This window comes from Scyliorhinus torazame, chromosome 14, assembly GCF_047496885.1.
Source record: "Scyliorhinus torazame isolate Kashiwa2021f chromosome 14, sScyTor2.1, whole genome shotgun sequence".
Classification (NCBI taxonomy): Eukaryota; Metazoa; Chordata; class Chondrichthyes; order Carcharhiniformes; family Scyliorhinidae; genus Scyliorhinus; species Scyliorhinus torazame.
The window spans coordinates 183,359,006-183,373,472 of record NC_092720.1 but is presented as its reverse complement, the minus strand read 5'-3'; the positions used below and the strand labels follow the sequence as shown (position 1 = coordinate 183,373,472).

Below are 14,467 nucleotides of genomic sequence, written 5' to 3'. Positions count from 1 at the left end.
AACCTGGGATATTGCAGGATGGACAGTGCCCGGTGTAACCTGGGATATTGCAGGATGGACAGTGCCCGGTGTAACCTGGGATATTACAGGATTGACAGTGCCCGGTGTAACCTGGGATATTGCAGGGTGGACAGTGCCCGGTGTAACCTGGGATATTGCAGGGTGGACAGTGCCCGGTGTAACCTGGGATATTGCAGGATGGACAGTGCCCGGTGTAACCTGGGATATTGCAGGATGGACAGTGCCCGGTGTAACCTGGGATATTGCAGGGTGGACAGTGCCCGGTGTAACCTGGGATATTGCAGGATGGACAGTGCCCGGTGTAACCTGGGATATTGCAGGATGGACAGTGCCCGGTGTAACCTGGGATATTGCAGGACGGACAGTGCCCGGTGTAACCTGGGATATTGCAGGATGTACAGTGCCCGGTGTAAGCTGGGATATTGCAGGATGGACAGTGCCCGGTGTAACCTGGGATATTGCAGGATGGACAGTGCCCGGTGTAACCTGGGATATTGCAGGATGGACAGTGCCCGGTGTAACCTGGGATATTGCAGGATGGACAGTGCCCGGTGTAACCTGGGATATTGCAGGATGGACAGTGCCCGGTGTAACCTGGGATATTGCAGGGTGGACAGTGCCCGGTGTAACCTGGGATATTGCAGGGTGGACAGTGCCCGGTGTAACCTGGGATATTGCAGGATGGACAGTGCCCGGTGTAACCTGGGATATTGCAGGATGGACAGTGCCCGGTGTAACCTGGGATATTACAGGATGGTCAGTGCCCGGTGTAACCTGGGATATTGCAGGATGGACAGTGCCCGGTGTAACCTGGGATATTGCAGGATTGTCAGTGCCCGGTGTAACCTGGGATATTACAGGATGGTCAGTGCCCGGTGTAACCTGGGATATTGCAGGATGGACAGTGCCCGGTGTAACCTGGGATATTGCAGGATGGACAGTGCCCGGTGTAACCTGGGATATTGCAGGATGGTCAGTGCCCGGTGTAACCTGGGATATTGCAGGATGGACAGTGCCCGGTGTAACCTGGGATATTGCAGGATGGACAGTGCCCGGTGTAACCTGGGATATTGCAGGATGGTCAGTGCCCGGTGTAACCTGGGATATTGCAGGATGGACAGTGCCCGGTGTAACCTGGGATATTGCAGGATGGACAGTGCCTGCTGTTTCCTTTTTTGATTTGATTTATTATTGTCACATGTATTGGTATACAGTGAAAAGTATAGTTGCTTGCATGCTGTACAGACAACGCATACTGTACATAGGGAAAGAAGGAGGGATTGCAGAGTTAGTCATATCCAGGGTGTAGAGAAAAAAAATCAACTTAATACGAGGTAGGTCCATTCAAAAGCCTGATGGCAGCAGGGAAGAAGCTGTTCTTGAGTCGGTTGGTACGTGACATCGAACTTTTCTATCTTTTTCCTGACAGAAGAGGTGGAAGAGAGTATGTCCGGGGTGTGTGGGGTCCTTAATTATGCTGGTTGCCTTTCCGAGGCAGCGGGAATTGTAGACAGTCAATGGATGGGAGGCTGGTTTGCATGATGGATTGGGCTACATTCACAACATTTTGTAGTTTACTGGGATGTATCCTGGGATATTGTTAGAAGGGGGCCGGAATGTGGCGACTTGGGGCTTTTCACAGTAACTTCATTGAAGCCTACTTGTGACAATAAGTGATTATTATTATTATCCAGCATTTTCTCTTTCTTTTCAGATTCCAGCATCCGCAGTAATTTGCTTTTATTTATTATTATTATTGGGGCAAGGCCTGGTGTATCCCTCCGCATGCCGGTGTACCCTGTGATATTAGTGTGACAGGGTCCAGAGCACATTGGGATATTGTAGGAGGGCCAGAGCCCGGAGTATCCTGGGACATTACAGTAGGACATGCCTGGTGTATCCTGGGCTATTACAATACAACAGCACCCAGTGTTTCCTGGGATATTACAATGCGACAGGGTCCAGTATACGCTGGGACGTTCCAGTAGGTCAGCTCAGTGTATCCTGAGATGTTATGTATGTAGGGCTCAATGTATCTTGGGATATTAGTATATGACAGGGCCCACACTATCCTGGGATATTGCAGTATGACAGGGTGGGATATTACAGTATGACAGGGCCCACACTATCCTGGGATATTACAGTATGACAGGGCCAACACGATCCTGGGATATTACAGTATGACAGGGCCCACACTATCCTGGGATATTACAGTATGACAGGGTGGGATATTACAGTATGACAGGGCCCACACTATCCTGGGATATTACAGTATGACAGGGCCCACACGATCCTGGGATATTACAGTATGATGGGGCCCACACTATCCTGGGATATTACAGTATGACAGGGCCCACACTATCCTGGGATATTACAGTATGATAGGGCCCACACTATCCTGGGATATTACAGTATGACGGGGCCCACACTATCCTGGGATATTACAGTATGACAGGGCCCACACTATCCTGGGATATTAAAGTATGACAGGGTGGGATAATAGTATATGACAGGGCCCACACTATCCTGGGATATTACAGTATGACAGGGCCCACACTATCCTGGGATATTACAGTATGACAGGGCCCACATTATCCTGGGATATTACAGTGCGGCATGTCCTGGTGTATTTTGGGATATTACAGTATGACGGGGCCCACACTATCCTGGGATATTACAGTATGATAGGGCCCACACTATCCTGGTATATTACAGTATGACCGGGTGGGATATTACAGTATGACAGGGCCCACACTATCCTGGGATATTACAGTATGACAGGGCCCACACCATCCTGGGATATTACAGTATGACAGGGCCCACACTATCCTGGGATATTACAGTATGACAGGGCCCACACTATCCTGGGATATTGCAGTATGACAGGGCCCACACTATCCTGGGATATTACAGTATGACAGGGCCCACACTATCCTGGTATATTACAGTATGATAGGGCCCACGCTATCCTGGGATATTACAGTATGACAGGGTGGGATATTACAGTATGACAGGGCCAACACGAACCTGGGATATTACAGTATGACAGGGCCCACACTATCCTGGGATATTACAGAATGACAGGGCCCACACTATCCTGGGATATTACAGTATGATAGGGCCCACACTATCCTGGGATATTACAGTATGACAGGGCCCACACTATCCTGGGATATTGCAGTATGACAGGGCCCACACTATCCTGGGATATTGCAGTATGACAGGGCCCACACTATCCTGGGATATTACAGTATGACAGGGCCCACACTATCCTGGGATATTACAGTATGACAGGGCCCACACTATCCCGGGATATTACAGTATGACAGGGCCCACGCTATCCTGGGATATTACAGTATGACAGGGCCCACACTATCCTAGGATATTACAGTATGAGAGGGCCCACACTATCCTGGGATATTACAGTGTGACATGTCCTAGTGTATTTTGGGTCGACAGGGCCCAGTGTATCCTCCGAGATTACAGTAATAATAATAATCATTATTATTGTCACAAGTAGGCCCACACTATCCTGGGATATTACAGTATGACAGGGCCCACACTATCCTGGGATATTGCAGTATGACAGGGCCCACACTATCCTGGGATATTACAGTATGACAGGGCCCACACTATCCTGGGATATTACAGTATGACAGGGCCCACATTATCCTGGGATATTACAGTGCGGCATGTCCTGGTGTATTTTGGGATATTACAGTATGACGGGGCCCACACTATCCTGGGATATTACAGTATGATAGGGCCCACACTATCCTGGGATATTACTGTATGACAGGTTGGGATATTACAGTATGACAGGGCCCACATTATCCTGGGATATTACGATATGACAGGGCCCACACTATCCTGGGATATTACAGTATGACAGGGTGGGATATTACAGTATGACAGGGCCCACACTATCCTGGGATATTACAGTATGACCGGGCCAACACGATCCTGGGATATTACAGTATGACAGGGCCCACACTATCCTGGGATATTACAGTATGACAGGGCCAACACGATCCTGGGATATTACAGTATGACAGGGTGGGATATTACAGTATGACAGGGCCCACACTATCCTGGGATATTACAGAATGACAGGGCCCACACTATCCTGGGATATTACAGTATGATAGGGCCCACACTATCCTGGGATATTACAGTATGACGGGGCCCACACTATCCTGGGATATTACAGTATGACAGGGCCCACACTATCCTGGGATATTACAGTATGACAGGGCCAACACGATCCTGGGATATTACAGTATGACAGGGCCCACACTATCCTGGGATATTACAGTATGACAGGGCCCACACTATCCTGGGATATTCCAGTATGATAGGGCCCACACGATCCTGGGATATTACTGTATGACAGGGCCCACACTATCCTGGGATATTACAGTATGACAGGGTGGGATATTAGTATATGACAGGGCCCACACTATCCTGGGATATTACAGTATGACAGGGCCCACACTATCCTGGGATATTACAGTATGACAGGGCCCACACTATCCTGGGATATTACAGTATGACAGGGCCAACACGATCCTGGGATATTACAGTATGACAGGGCCCACACTATCCTGGGATACTCCAGTATGACAGGGCCCACACTATCCTGGGATATTCCAGTATGATAGGGCCCACACGATCCTGGGATATTACTGTATGACAGGGCCCACACTATCCTGGGATATTACAGTATGACAGGGTGGGATATTAGTATATGACAGGGCCCACACTATCCTGGGATATTACAGTATGACAGGGCCCACACTATCCTGGGATATTACAGTATGACAGGGCCCACATTATCCTGGGATATTACAGTGCGGCATGTCCTGGTGTATTTTGGGATATTACAGTATGACGGGGCCCACACTATCCTGGGATATTACAGTATATAGGGCCCACACTATCCTGGGACATTACAGTATGACCGGGTGGGATATTACAGTATGACGGGGCCCACACTATCCTGGGATATTACAGTATGACAGGGCCCACACTATCCTGGGATATTGCAATATGACAGGGCCCACACTATCCTGGGATTTTACAGTATGACAGGGCCCACACTATCCTGGGATATTACAGTATGATAGGGCCCACACTATCCTGGGATATTACAGTATGACAGGGTGGGATATTACAGTATGACAGGGCCAACACGATCCTGGGATATTACAGTATGACAGGGCCCACACTATCCTGGGATATTACAGTATGACAGGGCCCACACTATCCTGGGATATTACAGTATGACAGGGCCCACACTATCCTGGGATATTACAGTATGACAGGGCCCACACTATCCTGGGATATTACAGTATGACAGGGCCCACGCTATCCTGGGATATTACAGTATGACAGGGCCCACACTATCCTGGGATATTACAGTATGACAGGGCCAACACGATCCTGGGATATTACAGTATGATAGGGCCCACACGATCCTGGGATATTACTGTATGACAGGGCCCACACTATCCTGGGATATTACAGTATGACAGGGTGGGATATTAGTATATGACAGGGCCCACACTATCCTGGGATATTACAGTATGACAGGGCCCACACTATCCTGGGATATTACAGTATGACAGGGCCCACATTATCCTGGGATATTACAGTGCGGCATGTCCTGGTGTATTTTGGGATATTACAGTATGACGGGGCCCACACTATCCTGGGATATTACAGTATATAGGGCCCACACTATCCTGGGACATTACAGTATGACCGGGTGCGATATTACAGTATGACAGGGCCCACACTATCCTGGGATATTACAGTATGACAGGGCCCACACTATCCTGGGATATTACAGTATGACAGGGCCCACACTATCCTGGGATATTACAGTATGACAGGGCCCACACTATCCTGGGATATTGCAGTATGACAGGGCCCACACTATCCTGGGATTTTACAGTATGACAGGGCCCACACTATCCTGGGATATTACAGTATGATAGGGCCCACACTATCCTGGGATATTACAGTATGACAGGGTGGGATATTACAGTATGACAGGGCCAACACGATCCTGGGATATTACAGTATGACAGGGCCCACACTATCCTGGGATATTACAGAATGACAGGGCCCACACTATCCTGGGATATTACAGTACGATAGGGCCCACACTATCCTGGGATATTGCAGTATGACAGGGCCCACACTATCCTGGGATATTGCAGTATGACAGGGCCCACACTATCCTGGGATATTACAGTATGACAGGGCCCACACTATCCTGGGATATTACAGTATGACAGGGCCCACACTATCCTGGGATATTACAGTATGACAGGGCCCACTATCCTGGGATATTGCAGTATGACAGGGCCCACACTATCCTGGGATTTTACAGTATGACAGGGCCCACACTATCCTGGGATATTACAGTATGATAGGGCCCACACTATCCTGGGATATTACAGTATGACAGGGTGGGATATTACAGTATGACAGGGCCAACACGATCCTGGGATATTACAGTATGACAGGGCCCACACTATCCTGGGATATTACAGAATGACAGGGCCCACACTATCCTGGGATATTACAGTATGATAGGGCCCACACTATCCTGGGATATTACAGTATGACAGGGCCCACACTATCCTGGGATATTGCAGTATGACAGAGCCCACACTATCCTGGGATTTTACAGTATGACAGGGCCCACACTATCCTGGGATATTACAGTATGATAGGGCCCACACTATCCTGGGATATTACAGTATGACAGGGTGGGATATTACAGTATGACAGGGCCAACACGATCCTGGGATATTACAGTATGACAGGGCCCACACTATCCTGGGATATTACAGAATGACAGGGCCCACACTATCCTGGGATATTACAGTATGACAGGGCCCACACTATCCTGGGATATTACAGTATGACAGGGCCCACACGATCCTGGGATATTACAGTGTGACAGGGCCCACACTATCCTGGGATATTACAGTATGACAGGGCCCACACTATCCTGGGATATTACAGTATGACAGGGCCCACACTATCCTGGGATATTGCAGTATGACAGGGCCCACACTATCCTGGGATTTTACAGTATGACAGGGCCCACACTATCCTGGGATATTACAGTATGATAGGGCCCACACTATCCTGGGATATTACAGTATGACAGGGTGGGATATTACAGTATGACAGGGCCAACACGATCCTGGGATATTACAGTATGACAGGGCCCACACTATCCTGGGATATTACAGAATGACAGGGCCCACACTATCCTGGGATATTACAGTATGACAGGGCCCACACTATCCTGGGATATTACAGTATGACAGGGCCCACACTATCCTGGGATATTACAGTGTGACATGTCCTAGTGTATTTTGGGTCGACAGGGCCCAGTGTATCCTCCGAGATTACAGTAATAATAATAATCATTATTATTGTCACAAGTAGGCTTCCATTAACACTGTAATGAAGTTACCGTGAAAAGCCTCTCGTCACCACATTCCGGCACATGTTCGGGTACACTGAGGGTGAATTCAAAATGTCCAAATTACCTAACAGCACGTCTTTCAGGACTTGTGGGAGGAAACCTGAGCACACGGAGGAAACCCACGCAGACATAGGGAGAATGTGCAGACTCCGCACAGACAGTGATCCAAGCCGGGAATTGAACCTGGGACCCTGGAGCTGTGAAGCAACAATGCGAACCACTGTGCTACTGTGCTGCCAAGGAGAGGCTGCAGAGATGAATTCCAGAGATGATACCAGAAATGAGTGTGTGTACGTATCAGGGAAGGGTTGACAGGCTGGGTCTCGGTTCTCAGCAAAACAGAGGCTGGGGTTGACCAAATCGAGGTCTTTAAAATTCAGATGCTCACATTTTCTCTCTCCCTGATTCACTCTGTCTCTCTGATTTTCCCTCTCTATCAGTGCCAAAGTCTCACTCTCAGGTTACCGTCGGGATTGTGCTCGGGTTCTTGGTGCTGCTCATCGCTCTCATCATTGTGGCTGTCGTCATCTACAACAAGAAAGGTAGGAATTGGAGGGAAAACAGCAGCTCCACACTGGGTGTTGGAGGGATCCTGAGGGAATATTCCAGTGTGAGGGTGGCTCAGTCTGTGGGTCTCAGGTTGGTGTGGGGTAGCACGCAGTGGGTGAAAGAGCCCCAGGGTTGGGGCAGGGACAGAAAGGGCCCCAGGGTTGGGGCAGGGACAGAAAGGGGCTCATGATAAGCAGACAGAGTCAGAAATGTAGGAAAGGGTCTCTGATTGAACAAAGAGTTTAGAGATCAGTGTGGGTCCCGTGTCTGGGCGGGAGCGCGGGTCCCGTGTCCGGGCGGGAGCATTGGTACCGTGTCCAGGCGGGGGCGTGAGTGCCGTGTCCGGGCGTAGGACTAAGTGTGAGGAACGGTCCATCTGTCCATTTCACTCGGAGTTTCAGACTCTCCCTGATTTCCTGTCAGTTTTGTCACTTAGTGAACATTCCTTGTTTTACAGGGAGAGGGAAGAGCGCCTACAATCCTACAAACAGTAAGCTGATCATCAAACACCTTCTAGATCTGTGTGAATTATTCTTCATTCTGTGTCTGATACTCTCTAATAATTGCTGTGTGTGTCACCATCAGAATATGTGTGGGTGAGAACCTCTTTCTATTGCCCTGTTGTGTCTCTGTCTACCTTTGTCTCTCATGCTCTGTCTCTGTCTCTTTCTCTCTGCCCTTCTATCTCATGCACTATCTCTGCCTCTAATAAGGAACAGTTTTTTAATGCCTCTCCTTCCTTTAACAGCTTCTGATAAAGGGGATTCTTCATCCAGCTCCTCCGCAAATCACTGAGGTATGAGCAATGTTGATTAAAATTGGGAGTGTATAATCTGGTGGGTGGAATGTGAGCTCCGTGTCTGTCTCTCCGTGTATAGTCACTAAAGAGAAACTCATCCAATTCAGCACTGAGCTTTGTGACTGGTCTTCTAGAAATGGTTGGTCCTCTACGGTCTGAGGATGGAGATATTGTGGGTGTTGAGACATCCAGAAACATCTCACCCTGGACAACCTCCTCTAAGCTGCTGAATTTTCTTAAGGAAGTTGGAATTCCCAGAGTTTTCCTCAGTGTTGCTCACTGGGGTGTATCACTCCCCCAGGATTTAACATTTGTCTTGTTTTGTCATGGGTCTGATTGCTGGATGTTTGTGGTGTAAGGTGGTTTTCATGAACTTTGCTGGTCTGATGGGGTTTGCTGGTTTGATTTGAGAATTGGAAATTGAATGTTAGAAATTTACAATTCTAAAGAGGCCATTCAGCCCATCATGTCCCTGCAGATTAATGAAGAGCTCCCAGCCCAATCTCGCCTTCATGTCCTCGGTCTGCAGCCCTGCAGATCACAGCTCCTCAAGTCGACATCCAAGAATTTGTTAAATGTGATGGGAGTTTCTGCCTCTCCCATCCTTCAGGCAGAGAGTTCCAGGTCCCTCCCACCCCCTGATTGAAAAACAGTTTCCTAATCTCTCCTCTGTTGCTTCTATCAGTTACTTTAAATGTGTGCCCTCTGGTTTTTTGGATCCCTTTACTAAGGTATAGAATGTCCTTATTTACCAGGGCTTCTCATAATATATAATTAAAATTCCCTTCTTGCCTCCTCCATTCTAAAGAATCCTATTCCAGCCTCTCCGGTCTTTCCTCCCAGTGAACATTCTCCAGTCCTGTCCACATTAAACAATCTCCTCTGCATTCTATCCAGTACAGTCCCATATTTTCTGTAACATGCTGACCAGACTGTTTGCAGTGCTTCACCTGTAGTTATCTGGTATTGTTCACAGTTCCAGCAAAACCACTGCTCTATTCCTCAGATAATAATGGAAACATTTTATACACCTTCTTAACCACATTGTGGTCCTGTCCTGGCACCTTTCCCAATTTATCGACATACACTCCAAGGGCTCACTGCCCCTCCACGTTACTCACCATTCTCCCATTTATTGGGGATTCCCTTTGCTTTGTTGCACCTTCCGAAACCCATAACTTCACACTTCTCCGCATTGAATTGCATTTCCTACTTTTCCCCCAACTGATTTGACCATCTCTATCTTCCTGCAGTCTGAACTTTTTCCTGTCACTGTCAACCACACGGAGAGTGTTTGTACATCTACAAACTTCTTTTATCATTTCCCCTACATTTGAATCTAAATAATTTCTATAAACCACGAAGAGTAAGGGGTTGAGTGCTGTGACCTGCGGAACCCCCACTGGGGACAGCCTCCCAGTCAGAAAATCACCCTTAACCCCTTGCTGCCTACCACTGACCAATTTATGATCCAATTTGTCACTGTCCTTTCTGGCCAGCCTGCCATGTGGAACCCTGTCTAAAGCGATCCATGTTGACAACGTCCACCACACTGGCCCTCATCAACCCTCCTTCTCATCTTCAAAGAAATTCAATACGTTTAGTCTGGGATGAGCTTCCCTTAACAAATCCATGCTACTTTCCTTGATTAATCTGTGCCTTTCTAAATGAAAGTGTCTACTGTTCCTTAAAATGGATTCCAATAATTTTTCAAGACTGATGTTATATTAGCTGGTCAATCATTCCTCAGTCCCTCAATCTTTTTCCATCACTCCTGTAGCCAGGTCGGGAATGCAATGATGGTCAAAGCCTTTGAAAGTTCCTCCCTTGCTTCTTCTAACTTCTACTTTGAAATACATCGGATGGGATTGTTCGATCTCGTCCCTGGCCGGACCCATTGCGAGCGATACCGGAAAATCTGGTTTTCCAGCAAAAGATTATTCGAATCGGTGGCACCGGAAAATCTCAGCTATGATTGAGGACGGAAGATTTCGGCCATCAAACCCATTGATAGGATCGAAACCTCCGTGATCTTCTTCCTGTATGACATCATTGTGTCATCATCAGCTCCCTGCTCTTTGAAGACAGTTGCCAAGAAATCATTGAGAACCTGACCACACCCTGTGCATCCTCACACAGGTTAACATTTATGTCTCCAATTGACCTTTTGTTACCTCTTTATGTACAAACATCTTTGGATGCACGTTGATTGTTTTTTTTTCTTGCAAATATTATATTTTTTCATGCTCGGTTTGATTTCCAAATGTTGGAGGGCATTTTGTGATACTGGACTATGATATAAATTACAGGTGGCCCTGTAACTACATTTGTGCTCCTATATTACTTTTGAGTCACTCTGATGAAACAAAAGGTACTCATTGGCTTAAAAGCCTGTTCAGAAGAGGCAATTTGTTGAAATAGATAGTACATACACAATGCTGTTAATATCAGAACAGACACAAATGGTTGTTAGCGATTTTGTGATATGAAAGACACAAAATGGCTGACCAAGCCACATTCTCTGTAAACTGTCTCATGATATCAACTGTGGGTATGTATAGGGAGTATCCCAACAGCCGCTGCTGATAACAGCTTCACAGAACAAGACATGCAATGTATCCTTGATAAAGCTCAAGGTCTACAGCTGTAGACAGGACACATAATTATGTTAGTTTTGAATGACTTCTGTATGAAGTTAGGGGCGAGTCAGACAACACCCACTTTAACCATATATGTGATAACTGGGATGCTAGGAAAATTGATTGACTGCATGTAATAAGTGTGATGCGAATATAGTTGACTGATTGTATGTAAATGAAAATACAACTAATTCCGCCCCTTGAATCTGTACATTAACCCATGCTGAGCCTGAATTAAGGGGGCAATTGAGCTCTCACGTGACGGACAGAGTTAGTTGGGAATCCGAGACGCACAGACTGTTGAGTGAATAACGGGTCGCGAAATTTATCCTGACAGTGACAAGCCAGGACCGCCACCCTCTGGAAGTGGACGATAGGTAATGCCTCTGAGCACAGTCGCCTAGTCACACCGGATACGCGGGTGATAGAGATGACACGGTTAACACATCATGCAAAAGAGTGGCATGATGCCGTTTTTCTGGGGTCCCCCGGGGATCCATGAGTCTGGCGTTCGGGTAAGAGCAAAATACTCTGGTACAAAAAAAACAATGATCAAAGATGGGTGGGATCCTGCGCAGCCCCTGTGGAACAGAGACAATGGTGAGATGTCCAAAGGAAAAAAAAAATCAATTCAGTGAAGTCCAAAAGATCAGAAAGGGGCTGAAACGCTCAATCAGCTTTTTGTTCAGAAATATCTGAGGATGACAAATCCCCCTCCCAAAACGAAAACAAAATGGGGAGAAAAGTCAATACAAGATTAAGGTAAAAAAACATAACAATGGATTCTTGTCTAGAATAACTTCAGATCGTTTCAAGCCGTCCAGATAAAAATCAACATCCAGTAATATCTCTTTCAAACACTGGTTAAATAGCGAACATTGAAAATTGAATTCAGTTTAAAGAACCAGAAAGAAATTTGAGTAACATTAAAGGAAAGAATAAATAATGTTTGAGATCACGTAACAGACGCAAATGGCATCCTTCCAAGTTCTCCGCCTCCTTCGATTGTGCACAAAAATGTAACCATTTCAGCAAGCAGGTCATCTGCACAAAGAAATGTACGTCTCTAAGAATAGTTAATGTCTATAAAATTAATCAGTGGAAATTAACTAAAATAGAATAACACAAATAAAGTTTTATGACGAAGGAGAATGGAAGCTTTTGTTCAGTATTTTAATTAAACGATTGTGCAATTGCTGTCTCTTTACTCTGATATTTGCGACCTGTGAGAATGTGTGTGTGTTTGGTCTGTGAATGTTAATATCTCTCTACTAAGATTTATCTTCTGAGAAGTATCCTTGGGTTTATAATCTGGAATTTTAGAATCGGCTCCAGAAGGATTTTTACCTAACTTATTTTGGTGTATCGTCTGACATTGTGATTTAAAGATCATAGTTTGCGTGTAGTTAACCTTTGTTATGATTGACATTTCCAGGGTAATTTTGATACGCAAGGAATTTTAATCAGGGTACAAAATCATGTAGGTAAGAATAAGAAAATATTAGTTTTATGGTGTTCATTGGAAGTTAGGATAGTTGAAATACATATAACAGTTGAAATACATATGACATATGACCATGCCAGTGTTTCATTAGTTCAGGGTTAAAACTTCCCTGACACAATGTAGATGTATTACTTCTGAGATTGCAGAATTAAGTGTAAAGGACAGACGGGTAAATAAAATATGTCCATGATCATGTTTCTTGTTTAAACAAAAGAAGGGTGGTGATAAAATGACGTCTGGTAGAGAACCAAGATTCAGCGCAAAATTGGTTCAGTCATATATTCAATAACTTATTGTGTTTGATATTTTAAAATAAATGTTCAAAATTAGCTTGGAATTTAAAACTTCAGACAATGTGGAAGCTGCTTTTAAAAAGGAAAAACACACAACTCTGATTAAAAGCAAATCTATATTCCAAGGAAACACTTCGTTCTAAGACACTTGATAACAGGAACTTGGCAGCAATCCAACTTTTACTCCACCCCTTTTCAAACCAGCAGAGAATTGACCCATGCTGGGTTTTGCCCCTGTCCACACTCTGAGCTCTGGCTTTGTAATTCGGATCAAGTAATTTTAAAAAAAACAAACGGCTGAAGATGTATTTTTAATTGGAACTTACAAATCTTAAGTTTTGAGTTGTCAGATATATTCAGATTAGTTAACCCACTCTGTCCCATGCAGAATGGATCTTTGGTGTTAGAACATACAATGCAGAACTTTACAAGTAACTACAAGTGCCACTACATTTGCAGTAGCTTCAGGAATTTGAGACAGTTGAGTTATTGTAAACTGGCTAAAAGCACGACAAGGTCGGGTTCAAGCACAACAGAAATAGGCGTGTAACCACGAGGGAAATAGATATGAAAACGTTGTACTATACAAGAGCTACTAACCCCTGAATAACACACTGTTCAGCCTTTACAGGAAAAGCTTTATACGGACGACATCTAACACCTGGTGACGGCCAGGACACTTTTCCACTTTTCCTTTTAATTTTTAGGTTAAACATTCAAGAAAGGCTGGAACGACAGCAGCAGCTATGGGGACTCGAGATGGCTCTTGAGATCTCAGAACAACTACAAGCACTTCAAAGCGCAAAAACATCATTGATTTCACAACATACACAGGATAAACATAGCTATATGAACTATGGTGCTTTATATACTTTTATTGACGGGATGTGCATCCCAGCAGCCAGAGACTGGAACAATGATATAGTTTATTTTAATGCTTGGCTGCAGCTACATTCGGGGAAAGACATCGGATGCGTATCCAACTTGTGTCTGTACTTCTCACGCATTCTGGTATTGTTTATAATATGAAATAAATATGTACTGTGTTTTAAGTAAGGTAGCTATGAAGCAGGCTGCCAATGACACGGGTGCCACTAGATTTTGAGGGCATGACAACCGACACCGGGTTAGAAGAGGCATAATTAATGATGC

General features: G+C 45.6%; 1 protein-coding gene across 2 annotated transcripts in view; it reads left to right on the top strand.

Moving 5' to 3' along the window:
• The window catches only part of LOC140390264 (major histocompatibility complex class I-related gene protein-like), a 110,769-nt gene extending 98,094 nt beyond the window's left edge, over positions 1 to 12,675 (top strand). The window contains exons 5-8 of one of the 2 annotated variants that reach the window (XM_072475274.1): positions 7,972 to 8,073; positions 8,538 to 8,570; positions 8,829 to 8,876; positions 10,664 to 12,675. In XM_072475274.1, the coding sequence (XP_072331375.1) occupies positions 7,972 to 8,073; positions 8,538 to 8,570; positions 8,829 to 8,875 (182 nt within the window). In that variant the 3' untranslated portion in view covers position 8,876; positions 10,664 to 12,675. Of the gene's footprint in view, positions 1 to 7,971; positions 8,074 to 8,537; positions 8,571 to 8,828; positions 8,877 to 10,659 lie in introns of both variants that reach the window. The other variant, XM_072475273.1, reaches the window with a different exon arrangement.
• Positions 12,676 to 14,467: the final 1,792 nt, after the last annotated feature.